Source organism: Streptopelia decaocto, assembly GCF_964273445.1.
Source record: "Streptopelia decaocto genome assembly, chromosome: 11".
Lineage (NCBI taxonomy): Eukaryota > Metazoa > Chordata > Aves > Columbiformes > Columbidae > Streptopelia > Streptopelia decaocto.
The window spans coordinates 13103387-13115637 of record NC_138666.1 but is presented as its reverse complement, the minus strand read 5'-3'; the positions used below and the strand labels follow the sequence as shown (position 1 = coordinate 13115637).

The following is a 12251-nucleotide window of genomic DNA, read 5'->3' as shown; positions in this document are numbered from 1 at the left end:
ATGCTCACACTGCTCCGGTCTCTTCTGTCGTCTGTGCACACTTGGAGATGCTGAACTCCCACATCTCCCAGGGAACCCCCTCTGGTTCCTCCTGCACTAAGTGATCACAAGGGCTTGCCTAGAGAGAAAGGACAGTTCCTGTGAACATGTCAGATTTGATCACCAGAGAATAACTGCCTGTGGTGATGGAGGGAGCGGGAGCACCCAGAGCAGAGCTGGCTGACCTAGCAGGGCCTGCGGACGGGCCAGGCAGCAGAGCCTGATGGAAGTCAGCACATGCTGGGACAGACCAAAGAGATGGCCTCACAACAAAGCCGTGAGTTTCTTTATCATTTCAGCAGAATTCGTTTAATCTCACTGCAGCTTGCAGGGTGCTGCATTTTCCCACTTGACAGAAAAACTTCCTCACAGGGCTGGCTCCTTCTGCAGCTTCCACTGCCTGCCTTGCAGCATCAGACAAGCCTAGCACTGGTTACCAGACATCTTGACTTGGTTCCATGCTCTGCGGTACCTTTGCAAGGACATCTGCAAGAGGAGAAAGAAGAAGGCCTTAATATGTCCAGACAGCAGTGATATGTTGTAGAGAAAGCTGCAAGGCTGGAATCTATAACAGCCTGGCCTGAGCTGCTGTATTGCTTGTCCCTTCATGCCCCCCTGCTCCCACCTGAGGTCGGTGCTCGCTGTGGCATGCTGAGGAGAGCTCCTGCAGCTTTGGTTAATCCCCTGAATGCCACAGGAAGACTGGAGACCCCACACAACAGCACCGTATAGAAACACAGTCCTTTGCATGGCAGCATAGGTGTTGGACATGCTCTGCCACAGAGGGGCCAGCAAGAAAGCAGTTTTGTCTCCCAACAGCTCGTGAGAAGGGATCTGCTTGTGCAAAGACAGGCCTGCAGGCAGGCTGCCCACCAGCTCTGGGGTAGCCACAGTCAGACCCCTGTTTCTGAACTTACAGCACTGATGCTGATGTGTCAAGCACGAATCCACACAGTTCTGGCCTCTGAGAAAGGTTGGACCACATAATAAGCCCCATTCATTGTAGACTGGTGTGCTGGGGGGCTAAATGCTGCACAGTCACAAGCTCAGAGCTTTCCCCATCCCAGCCACAGCAAAGCCCATCTCTGCTCGAGGATGAGCAGGCTGTCAAAGTACAGGAGCACATTATCTGTCCCATCCACACCAGCCACTTCTCTCCCCACACTGCTGTGCACACAGGCATCTTGCACAGGGCAAGGTGCAGACACATCCTGCTGCCTCCACTGCCCCGGTGCCATGGCAGAACTCTGGCACGGCTCCCCAGCAGGTCAGGAGCGAACACCACGGTTCCCAGAGTGGCACAGACACGGCTCCACCAGGACCCAGCACCCAGCTGGCACAGATTCAGGCCCCCACACACCCAGCCCGGTCTCACCTCAGCAACCGCCACCTTCCTCTGCCAAGTCTTGATGCTCTTTTCAAGGTCAGTAACAGACATTTTCTTCTGCACATAACTCATCACAGAGGGGACATTGTAGTCCAAGAGCTGCTTTTGCAGCTGCCGATTCACGCTCTCAGCTTCAGCTCGTTGCTGCCAAAGGAACAGGGACAGAGAGGAAGGAGATCAGAGGGAAATGTCCCTCTGTCGGCTGGTGGCCAGTCCTCCAGGGAAGCCGGCAGGCAGAATAAATTAAACCTCTGACAGTGCAGGGGAGCAGGGGAATGCATCCACCTGCAGCAGATGCCTCCATCCCTGCCAGGCAGCACTGCAAGGGAGCCCCTTGAACCCATCTCCCAAAGTTGTGGTATCCCCACCAGTCTATATGTCCCCAGACTGGCATGACAGCAGTGCCACTTCTCCTTTGGGAGCACACTGCTAATGAAAAGTTGAAGGAAACACAATTTCAAGAAGCCAGTGGCAGGTCCCTGTGGAGCTAGGGCCAAAATCCACAACATGGCCTGTTCTGCAAACCTGCTGTGCTCACTGGCACCTGCAGGAGCCCCAGGACTTGCTCAGACCCAGAAAAGCACACAGCTAATTGCTGGGCCTCAAAAGGGCATCAGTAGCCAACATATCACAAAAAGTGCCTCAAAAGAGTACTCCCCAGTGAAGTCTCAGAGCTTCTCTTACCTCCTCCACCAGAGCAGCTTCTCTTTCAAGTTTCCCCAGAAGCACCTTCCTCTGGGAGATGTCTTTCTTCAGAGATGTGGATGTTGCCATGGCATCCTGCAGCTTCTTCTGGAACAGGAGAGCAGGACAGCATCAGCGAGTGCAGTGGCAGCTCCCAGCCACTTGCAAAGCCACCCCTCTTCTCCTCCAGCTTGGTCTCAGCTGGCAGTGAGGGAGCTCTGCTTCCAAGGGAGCTCTGCGTCACCACTTGTCCCCTGCAGAAGGCAGCATCATGTCCTGGTCATGCAGCTACTGCTTTGTTACGTCCTCTGTGTCACAGCACAGCCCACAGCACAGCAGCTGGGGTTTAGGACTGACCCAGGCAGAATGGCTAATTGGGGAGAAGTAAATAAATACACCCAGCTGAGAAGCACTTTTCACTGATAAGGGCAGAGACTCAGTGATGGCTGCAGCTTGTGACATCTTTTCAAATGTCACAGGTTATGTAAAAAACTGTGCAAGTCAGCAACAAAGCTCTTTCCTACAGGAATTTTTCCCTGGGGTGTAAAATAACCATGCTGCAAACCATGAACCCCAATGTCAGGCTGCAGCCAAACACAAATGAGGGCATACTCCCCTTGGTGTGTTGGGCAAACCACCCAACCAAACTGCTAAGTCAGTGGGAAGGCAGAGAGGTGTTTGTTCTCCTCTGAATGAGAAAAGGAAGGATGCAGGAGCTCATGTGTGACCCTCAGAAACAGAAGAAAGTCAAAATGGAGGTGCTGGGACATTCACTTACTTTACAGGAGTTGAGGACTTGGACAGTCTTTGCTGCGGTCAGTTTTAGTTGCAGCAGATCCTCATTCTTCTCCTCAATCTTCTCGTGGTACTGGGCACTTCTAACCTGCAACTGCTGCATATGCACCTCACGGAGTGTATCTCCCATCTGCTGCTTCTGCAAACCCCAAGGAAGCAGAGCTGTAGGTTCCTGACCTGTGTCCTAAGTGAGAGGGCTTTGTTCTGTGGGGAAGGCAGACCTGAAGAACAAGGTCTTCAGCCTGACTGCAAACCTGGCTTTTGGGGAGAAATGCCAGGGCTCTGTGTCCCAGCTTGGAGGTTCCAGGCAGGGCAGTGCAGTTCCCAGGGAACTGCTCTGATCCACCATACATCTTTTCCAGGGCACGAAGGGCACAAAGAGATCTGCCAGCTTGCACTCTGTGAGACTTCTGGTCTCATCCTATGCATGCAGAAATGTGCCAGGGCTGAACCTGGGAAGACGACAGTGCCCTTTGATAAAGGCAGCAAGGCCAGGAGCACAGGAGGAAGAGGAGGAGGAAGAGGACCATGCAACTCTACACAGAGCAGGCATTGCATCTGCACTGGGCTGTACTCCTTCCATTGTGCAAGGGGCCATCTAGTCAGTGCTTCTCTTCAATTCCCACACGTACCTGCCTGAGCTGCTGCTGCAGCTTCTTCTTGAAACCCTTGAGCAAATAATTTTTTAAGTGAAACTTCTCTCTCAGCAGATCCTGAGGAAAGACAGCAGGTTATAATGGAACAGCAGAGCCTGGGAGGAGAAAGAACACCCAGACCCCACTCCTTACAATGCAATTCCCATTCATCTCATCCACACTTCAGCATTCACTGCTGGCTTAGAAAGGAGCCCAGAGAGAAATGCTGCCCAGTGTCACCCTGCCCCAAATGTGAGGGCATGGCCATGCACTTTCCCAGGTGCCACTAAGAGCCCTGCATGGTCTGTGCTCACAGCTGTGCTGCAGTTCAGCAGGCTGGTGAGCACCTCAGCTAGTCACCAACTGACAAGTGTGACAAGGGCTGTCCAAACAGACTTGCTAGGACAGTCTGAAAATATGATGGAGGCCACACCAGAGTATGGGAACCAGGATTTTCCCTAACCAACATACTTGTCAGACAACAGACCAGCCTCTAAATTTGCTGTGATGCACTGACCCTCTGCCGATTCTTCTCCCCCATGTATCTCAGCAGCTTCTCGGTATCTAGGACATGCCCTTTCTTGCCGGAGGTGGTGCCAAAGATGTCTTTCTCGAAGTCAATGATGGCTTGCTTAACATCAGTACGCCAAACATCTGCTTCTTCAATGACTGCCTGTAAAAGTAAAGTCACGTAACAGTCAAGAAGTGCTAACTTCCCTTATTCAAGCAGCTTTGGGTATAGAGAGCGCAGATAAGGACCAGGCATGCTCTCTGCTCACATTACTAGCATTTCTCCTGTGGGAGCACTGAGTTTCATTCTGTGCAGCCCAGGGCACATGGTGCAGGCTCATGCAGTGCTGCTACTTCACTGAATCAAAAAAGAACAAGAAAAAAATGTCTCACGTGCCCGAGTTTCAACATCTGTCACTCCAGCCTGACCTACAAACATTGCCAGTCTGACTAAGCCAACACAAGACAAATTACCATCCTTTGTTTACTGCATATGCCCTGTGGCCACATGAGAGGGACAGGTTGCCTGCTCCTGGCCACTGGAGGCAGCATCACTGCTCTGAACTGAATGCAGCAGTCCCCCCTTCCCCAAAAGCTCCCGAGCAGCTTGGCTAGGAGGAGGTCTTGGCAGTCAGCACAGGGAAGGCAGAGATGGTGACGCAGCCACAAGGAGCCTGTGGCAGGAATGCAGTTATGAAGACTTGGAGCATGCTCTGAAGAAATCCCAGAGACAGCAGAAAGGCAGACCCTGGAGATGACTGCATGGGGCCCAGACAAATCGAGAAGCTTCTGGGAGCTGCTTGAATGAAAAATATGTCTGGCACAAAGGGCACACCTTCAAGAAGCTGACAAAAAGGAGATTTTTCTTTCGAGTGTTGACTTCTGCATCTCACATGGCAGATCTGAGATTCTCTGCCTAAAAATATTCCCCTCGTCTCTATTATTATTAGTTCTTGCCATAATGAGATCCATCTTTAGAGACCGGGCACCTTTGATCTCTGTTGGAAAATTTGGCTTCAAGAAAGGTGTGAAGTGAGAGTACAGTTCTGGCTCCCACTCTCAACTCAGGACCACTCACAGCAATGCTCTGCTATGAACAGCCCTCACCAAGCAAGTCTGTTTTGCTGCCTGAGGGATGGCGTGTTGAAAGATGTGTGAAAAGTAACAAGACTGTTTGACACCTTGGTGATCGTAGGGGTCCTGGAGAGCCATACCTCGAGGTTCTTCAGGGCCTGCTCCGTGTCCTCTTTCATCCTCTGGATCTCATCCTTCACGTCAGCCAGCTCCCGCTCAGCCAGCTCACATTTCTGATCCACTGTCAGGCTTACAACAGAGTCTGATGCACTATACAACCTGGATTTGTGCCTGCCACGTGTCTGCAACAATCAAGGAACAGTGCAGATGCCATTAGAAAGCCAGCACTGGCCAACTGTTGCTGCATTTTCCTATATTCAAACAGAAAATAATCTCAATGGTCCCATTAGAGGGATTCCAGCTTACAACAAGGACAAGGAGGCCTCTCCAAAGCAGAGGTAACTCAGGGCCACACCTGGGCTGACCCCATCTGTCCTCACATCCACCCACAAAACCCTCCTACATGAGCACTTTCCGCTCAATTCAACAGGCAAATTCAGAGATAGAGGTTAAAGCCAATGTGACAGCTTCATCTGGGCAGGTAAAACACCTCTTTTTAGGGCAGACGCTAATTGTTGTTTAGGACCGATGGGGTCTCCTACCACTGCCTGGGTCAGATGCCGTGAGGACCTGAGCTTGCTGCAGAATGGGCAGGCTGGAGTATGTTCTCAGAAGAGCTGACACCATTCGGGAGCAGTTCCCAGTGCCGTGGGGACATAGCGAGGCAGGCACTGCTCTGCACAGGGCAAGTGCCCACCTGGACAAAGGCAAAGTTTCTAAGGGCTCAGTCTGGGACTAACCAGAAAGTGGCTACTTCGGACTCAGGCAGATGCCAAAACCCAGTGCAGGACACTGGCTGGAAGGAGTTCTATCACAAAGGATCTACAGCTTCTGTTCATTGTGTCTCTGGTGAAAAGTGACATTAGGGCCAGCAGGTAAAAATCTGCACCAAAAGCTTGTTCATAGCTCAAGTAAGAAGGAAAAGAGCAGCACACTAAGCCGAGGTGCCCGAATGTGGATGCACACAGGTCTGAGCCCATGTGAACTTCCCCAGGAGGCAGGAGAGGAGCAGAGCATCCTGCCACAGACCTGGCATGGCCTTGGGCAAGTCTTCTGCTTTCTTGGTACCAGCCTCTCTATTTAATTCTACTTCAAATTATGCTGGGGAAGGGTTTACTCATTTCAGATCTGCCTGGCACTTGCCATTTAGGAGAACACAGTGCTGTCACACACGGAAGAGACAGCATCAGCTCAAGGAGGAGAAATGAGAAGGCAGCCTGGATTTTATGCTGCATGCAGGAACAGCAAGGCAGCCCAAACTCTTACACCTAGAAGACCAGCAGCACCTTTTTGCAAGCAGGTGTTTAGGTTAAGGGCTCACCACTGCGAAGCCCAAGTGCAGAGGGCTGTTGGGGGCTTTGTTAATCAAATTTCAAACCGAGGAGCTTGCCTGCTGACCTCCCAGCAGATGAGTGCTGAGATCAGGAGGTCAGAGAGGCTGCAGAGGGAGGAAGGGTTATGACTGTGCAGTAAGGTGGCAGCCAGACCCAAAAAAACAGTACCCATGGCCATGCAGTTGGTGCCCTGGCTCTGGAGCAGTACCTGCGAAAGCTCTGCTGGGGCACTCTGTGCCTCAGGCAGCTGCCGGAGTGACGGGTCGCGCGGATCCATTTTACGGTGCCATTTCTCAAACATTTCCACCTCTATTTGGAGCAGGTCATTGGTGTGGCTGCGAGGGAGAAGGGTTGGGCTGAGCCCTTGGCTGAGCCAAGCACCGTGTTGGGGAGCAGCTGAGCCAAAACACGGGACCGCAGGGCATAGCAGGCAACCAGAAAGGGATGGGAGGGTCTGAGGTCACCCCAGCTAGGACACAGGACCACAGCCAGACCCGGTCCTTCCCGGACCCAGAGCAGCTGCCTGAGCCTGGGCCAGCGAGTCCTCCCAGGGCCTGGGGCAGGAGAGCGGGCAGCTGGTTCCAGAGCCTGACCGCAGCGGGGCAGCACCCACATCCCACCCGGACCGCCACCTGGGGATGGTGCCCAGAGCGGGGGCAGCCGGAAGACCCAGGCCCGCCCAGCCCTGCCTGTCCCAGCCGCTCCCAGCCCCGGCCCGGCCTCTGCAGCTCCCAGCAGAGCCCCGCAGCCCGAGGACCCCCAGCCCGGCCCGGCTGCCGGTACCGGGCCTCCTGCAGCTGCGCCCGGAGCTGCGGCAGCGGCAGCGACACCAGCGCCCGCTCCGCCATGGCCGTCTCCTGGCAACGGCGGCGCGGGCAGGGACGCGGGGGGAGGCGTGCGGGGAATGGGGCGACGTGGGAACACAGCGGGGATACAGGGGCACAGGGACAGGGGGCATGGGGACACGGGTGAACATGGGACACAGCATGGAACATGGGACACAGGACAGCAGGGGACATGAGGACAGGGGGAATGGGGGGACAGGTGGCACGGAATATGTGGCCGCACAGGGACACAGGAGCAGGGGGCATGGGGAGACACAGGGGCACAGCGATACACGGACACGGACAAGCAAACATGGGGGTCTCATGTCCGCATGCATGCACATGCACACACATCTGAACGCACATGCACACACATCTGAACACACATGCACACACAATGTCACACACATGCACACACACAATGTCACACACATGCACATGCAGTGCAAACGCATCTGTGGGGGCTGGCTGGAGTGACACGGGGGGAGGGATGCTGAAGGGGCAGCCCCCCAGGGGTCTCCAGGGGTGCCCATCGCCTGCCTTTGGGCTCCTCCTTGCCACACACACCAGACAGGGTCTGGCCCATCAGCTGGGTGGCACAATCTCTGGAGGGGCGCAGGCAAATACTGGGTCCCAGCTCACATTTAGGGTGCACCTGCACCGTGGTGAGGGTTTCTTTGCATGTGAGGCTGCTGTCTGCTTCTTAGAGGCTCTGCTTTATCATGGACTGGCTGTAAAAAACGAGGGAACAGTAGCACCAGTCCGGAAGGCAGCTGCCCTCACGGGCATGCCTAGTTTTAGGAGCTTTGTGAGAGTGTGGAGCTTCATTTCTAAGTGTCCCTGTTGCTGGATCCAGAGCATGGCACAGCCATGTGCTTTGACTTCCCTGTGCTGGATGCTCAGGACCAACAGCAGCAGGTGGCAGGTCTGTTTAAATGTGCATCTCAGCCCCAAAAGTTCATGATGTGGCTGGTGATGCATGCCCACGGCTTTTCTGGGATGAGGGATGCAAATCAACCTAATTATACAAACAAGAGAAAAATCAATGCCCTGGCAATGCTGGCCCTGTTTCTGGCTAGAACATGTCAAAACTTGTCTTCAAAACACATCTTGAATTATAACTGCATCCAGTTCATGGGAGGAACCATGCTTCCCAGCCTCATCAAGTGCAGGGATGAACAGCCCTCATTGCAGGACCTTCATCACATGTAGAACTCAATGCCAACAATCAAGCATTTTGAGATAAGAAGGACAGGACAGCATGTATGTGACACAGCTTGGAGGTGCTCTTTGCATTCAGGGTTGTACAGGGATCCCATTAAAAGCTTAACATGGGTTCATGAATTAAAAGTTGTATTAAAAGCAGTGTTTGAGTGAGCTGGCTGATTAAGATTGCAGGGGTAATTGTAACACCAGACTCTCATTCTCTGCTCTGGCCCATGTTTTGTGATGCTCCAATCTGAGACAGCCAGTATTTCATTGTTCAGTAGGATGGGGAGAGGCTGCTCAGTGGCCCAGGGGAGCAGGAATGGCATCTCTGGAGGGTCCAGCAGTGTTGTGCCAGAGGTTTTGCAGCTGCAGGAATGTGGAGTGCAGATTTTAAGAAGTTTATAGTTCTGTCCAGCTGCAGAAAGCTTTTCAGAAGTCAGCAGGAGAATCAGCACATCTCTGCCTCCAACCTCAGCCAGTCTGTGGTTCTGTCAAGTTCCTCCAGAAGAACAGGGAGCCCTTCCTCCATCCAAGGTCTCGCATTGGGGGTGACAAGAGGTGATGGGGTGACAGGAGGTAACGAGGGACTGTGACAGGGGCTGTGGCAGGTGGTGATGGGGGTGACAGTGTAACAGGGGACTGATCAGGAGTGTGACAGGGCTCAGGTAGGGTGACAGGGGTGGCAGAGGTGACAGGGTCTGTGATAGGGTGTGAGGGAGTGACGGGGGTGTCAAGGTGTGATAGGGATGCGACAGGGTGTGACAGGGGTGTGTCAGAGTCACATGTGATGGGGACAGCAGGAGGTTAGGTGCGTGACAGTGGATGGGGAGCGTTTGGGTGGCGGGGCCGTGGCGGGTGACATGTGGCCGGCTGAGGAGGGATGACGAGGGCCTGACGGGTGAGTGACGGTTGCGATGGCGGGGGTGACATGACGAGCGTGACGAGGCGTGACGACATCAGTCCGGCGAGCGAGTGCCGAAAGGATGGACCTCCGCGCCGCTGGGGGGCGCTGCGCAGCGGGCGGCTGGGCGGTGGCGGGCGGGCGCCTCTCGCGGCGGCGGCGGCGCCTTTTCCGGGTTGGCTGCGCGGCGCTCGGGGCCGGCCCAGGCTGCAGCCGCTGCCGCCGGCACCGGGCCCGGGCCTCGGCACGCTCCGCGCGGGCCCCGCGCCCGCCGCCCCCGGGCCGGCCCCGCCCCGTCCTGCTCCGGCCTGGCCCTGCCGCCGCCCGCCGCCGCCGCACTCCTGCGCGCCGCGCCCCGCCTCGCCGGCCTCCCGCGCCGGCCCCGCGCCCTCCTCCTCCTCCTGCAGCCGCCGCCCGGCGCCGCCATGCCCGGCCCGGCCGCCGGCAGCCGGGCGCGGGTGTACGCCGAGGTGAACAGCCTGAGGAGCCGCGAGTACTGGGACTACGAGGCGCACGTCCCGAGCTGGGGGTAAAGCGCCCCGCGGGACCCCCCTTCCCCCGGCCGCCCCCCACCCTCCTGCGGGCCTCAGCCCACGGGGAGGGTTCCCGGTCACTCCCCCCACCCCCCCGCCCCGTTTTGGGGTGTCCCCGGGGGGTGGGGGCGCTGGGAGAGGCTCCCCCGCTCCCCGGCCCGCTGCCCTGTCAGTTATCCCCTCCCCACCCCCCTCTCCTCTTGGTACCCGCAGCAATCAGGACGACTACCAGCTGGTTCGAAAGCTCGGGCGAGGGAAGTACAGTGAGGTCTTCGAGGCCATCAACATCACCAACAACGAGAGGGTCGTCGTGAAGATCCTCAAGGTGAGTGTCCTGTTGATGGTTGTAGGGGCTTGCGGTGGTTGGAAGCGGGGTGGGTTGGCAGAGCCAAAGGACTCCTCCTTCACCCCAAAACTCTTGTTTTCTCATTAAGGACATTGGGATGGTGGGTTTGGAAATGGATTTAGTGTCCCATGTGCTGTAGTGATGTTTTGGTGTCTCCAGCTCTTCTGTCCAGCACAGCTCTGGGCTGAGAACTCCTCTGGAGGAGCGCTGTGAGTCCTGACATTTGAACAGCATTGCATGTGCTGCTTGCGTTTGGTAAATCGTATCTGGCAGTGCCTGTCTGAAACAGCCCAGGGACTGCCATGTCAACAGGAATGCAAAGCCTGGAGGGAGGAATCCTTCTTTTAACCTCTTGACAGCATGCAGCCTTTTCAGAGCCAGGCTGTGGGATGCTCAGCAGTCAGAAAAGCAGGAAAAATTGTATATTCAGTCCTTTAGAGGCTCTCACATGGACAAGAGCTTCACTGCAGACAGGTCAAAAATGTGATGGAAACTTGAGGAGACTGAAGGAGGCCGTCTGAAGTTTGGCAGCGTAAATGATGTGTATTCTGGTGTGTTGGCCCAAGTGCGGTCAGGCCATGGGGACCTTCATGCAGCTGTAACAGGTTGTAGTTTGGGATGGCTGGATGCTGGGGTTGGCGCCGAAGCAGCATGCTCACAGCGAGCTGGGGTAACTCTCCTAGCGGCAATCTGTGTTGGTGATCTGGGGGTAGACAGGGGTGTTAAAAAAACAGAAATGAAAGGTTGGAGTTGAGGTGCTTTTGGTTTTGGCTTGGGCTGACACTTGTGGCTGTCACTTGTTGGACCAACAACACTTGTCACTTGTTCCCCAGGAGCACGTGGGAGCTCGTGTCTGCCTATGGATGTTGTGCGAATTTTGGCACACGTTGATCCGCAGCATGCGGGGGGGTCTGAGCTTAACCTGCCCTTGCAGTCACTAAGACTAGCAGCTACCTAGGACACACATCTCTGCAGAGCTGCAGTCTTGAGGCATTTGCTCTATCCATTCCTATACCGTGTCTTGCTATCTTGCTTTGTCTTCGCTGATATCCCCACTCGCTCATTGCGCCAGCTTCGCTGGCATCTTTCGTGGCTTCCCAGAGAACTTGTCATGGTTTGTCCAGCCACTGCTCCTAGGCAAAGTGTGATCTCGTGTCTGCCTCTGGGAGGAGGCACGCACACCCTGCTTTGGCTGTGGTCAAGGTGGTGGCCGGGTGAGCTGTTTGGGAGAGCCCCTGTGGTTGAGCCTGACGTCAGGGCAGAGTGGTGAGGCTCACATGGCCTTGCCAAGCTCAGTTCCTCTGGCATGCTGTTTGGGCCTCCCCCTTCTTTGGACACTTTATGTGGGTTTGGTTTTTGTGGGGTTTTGTTTATTGTTTGTTTATTTGTAAGTAGGGGCAGGCAGGAATTTCTGCCATGAGAGAGTAACCAAAGGTGGCCAGTACAGAGCTGGGTTTTATGGCACAATGGCTTGTGGTTAGGCTGGGGAAACTGCGCATCTGCCTGCCACTCTGGAGCCTCTGATGGTCTGTCTCTTCAGGGCTGCTATGGTTTGTTGAGACCCTAGGTCTTGTCCCACATAGAAAGGCTGAAACTGCAAGGAAGGTCATCAGAAATCTTCCTCCTGGCCTCTTCCAAGCCTAAAGAGCCTCCCTGGAGCGATGCTCCTCTCCGTGGCAGCTGAACTCTGACATGTCTAGGGAGCCTGTCAGCATTGGACTGTGAGTCGGCTGGCAAGAGTCATCTGAGGACAGCTGGGTGCTCCTTCTCCTTGGGGCCTGAATGTGTTGCCTTAATGCCCTGTGAGCAGGGGACTGGATTGTCCCAGATTTGAAGTGGATGATGTGGCCACCAGTTCCC

At 55.1% G+C, this 12251-nt stretch overlaps 2 protein-coding genes across 3 annotated transcripts in view; one reads left to right on the top strand and one right to left on the bottom strand.

Moving 5' to 3' along the window:
• Positions 1–462: 462 nt before the first annotated feature.
• On the bottom strand, positions 463–7426 carry CFAP263 (cilia and flagella associated protein 263; the record flags this gene model as incomplete). The annotated part of the gene is made up of 9 exons (XM_082062951.1): positions 463–525; positions 1415–1570; positions 2111–2218; positions 2889–3044; positions 3538–3618; positions 4058–4213; positions 5265–5426; positions 6787–6913; positions 7362–7426. 9 exons carry the CDS (start codon positions 7424–7426, stop codon positions 463–465), a joined length of 1074 nt encoding a protein of 357 aa, XP_081919077.1.
• Positions 7427–9818: 2392 nt separating this feature from the next.
• The window catches only part of CSNK2A2 (casein kinase 2 alpha 2), a 26268-nt gene continuing 23835 nt past the window's right edge, over positions 9819–12251 (top strand). Inside the window, exons 1-2 of one of the 2 annotated variants that reach the window (XM_082062922.1) lie at positions 9819–10041; positions 10259–10370. In XM_082062922.1, coding sequence (XP_081919048.1) covers positions 9938–10041; positions 10259–10370 — 216 coding nt within the window. In that variant the 5' untranslated portion in view covers positions 9819–9937. The remainder of the gene's footprint in view (positions 10042–10258; positions 10371–12251) is intronic. The other variant, XM_082062921.1, reaches the window with a different exon arrangement.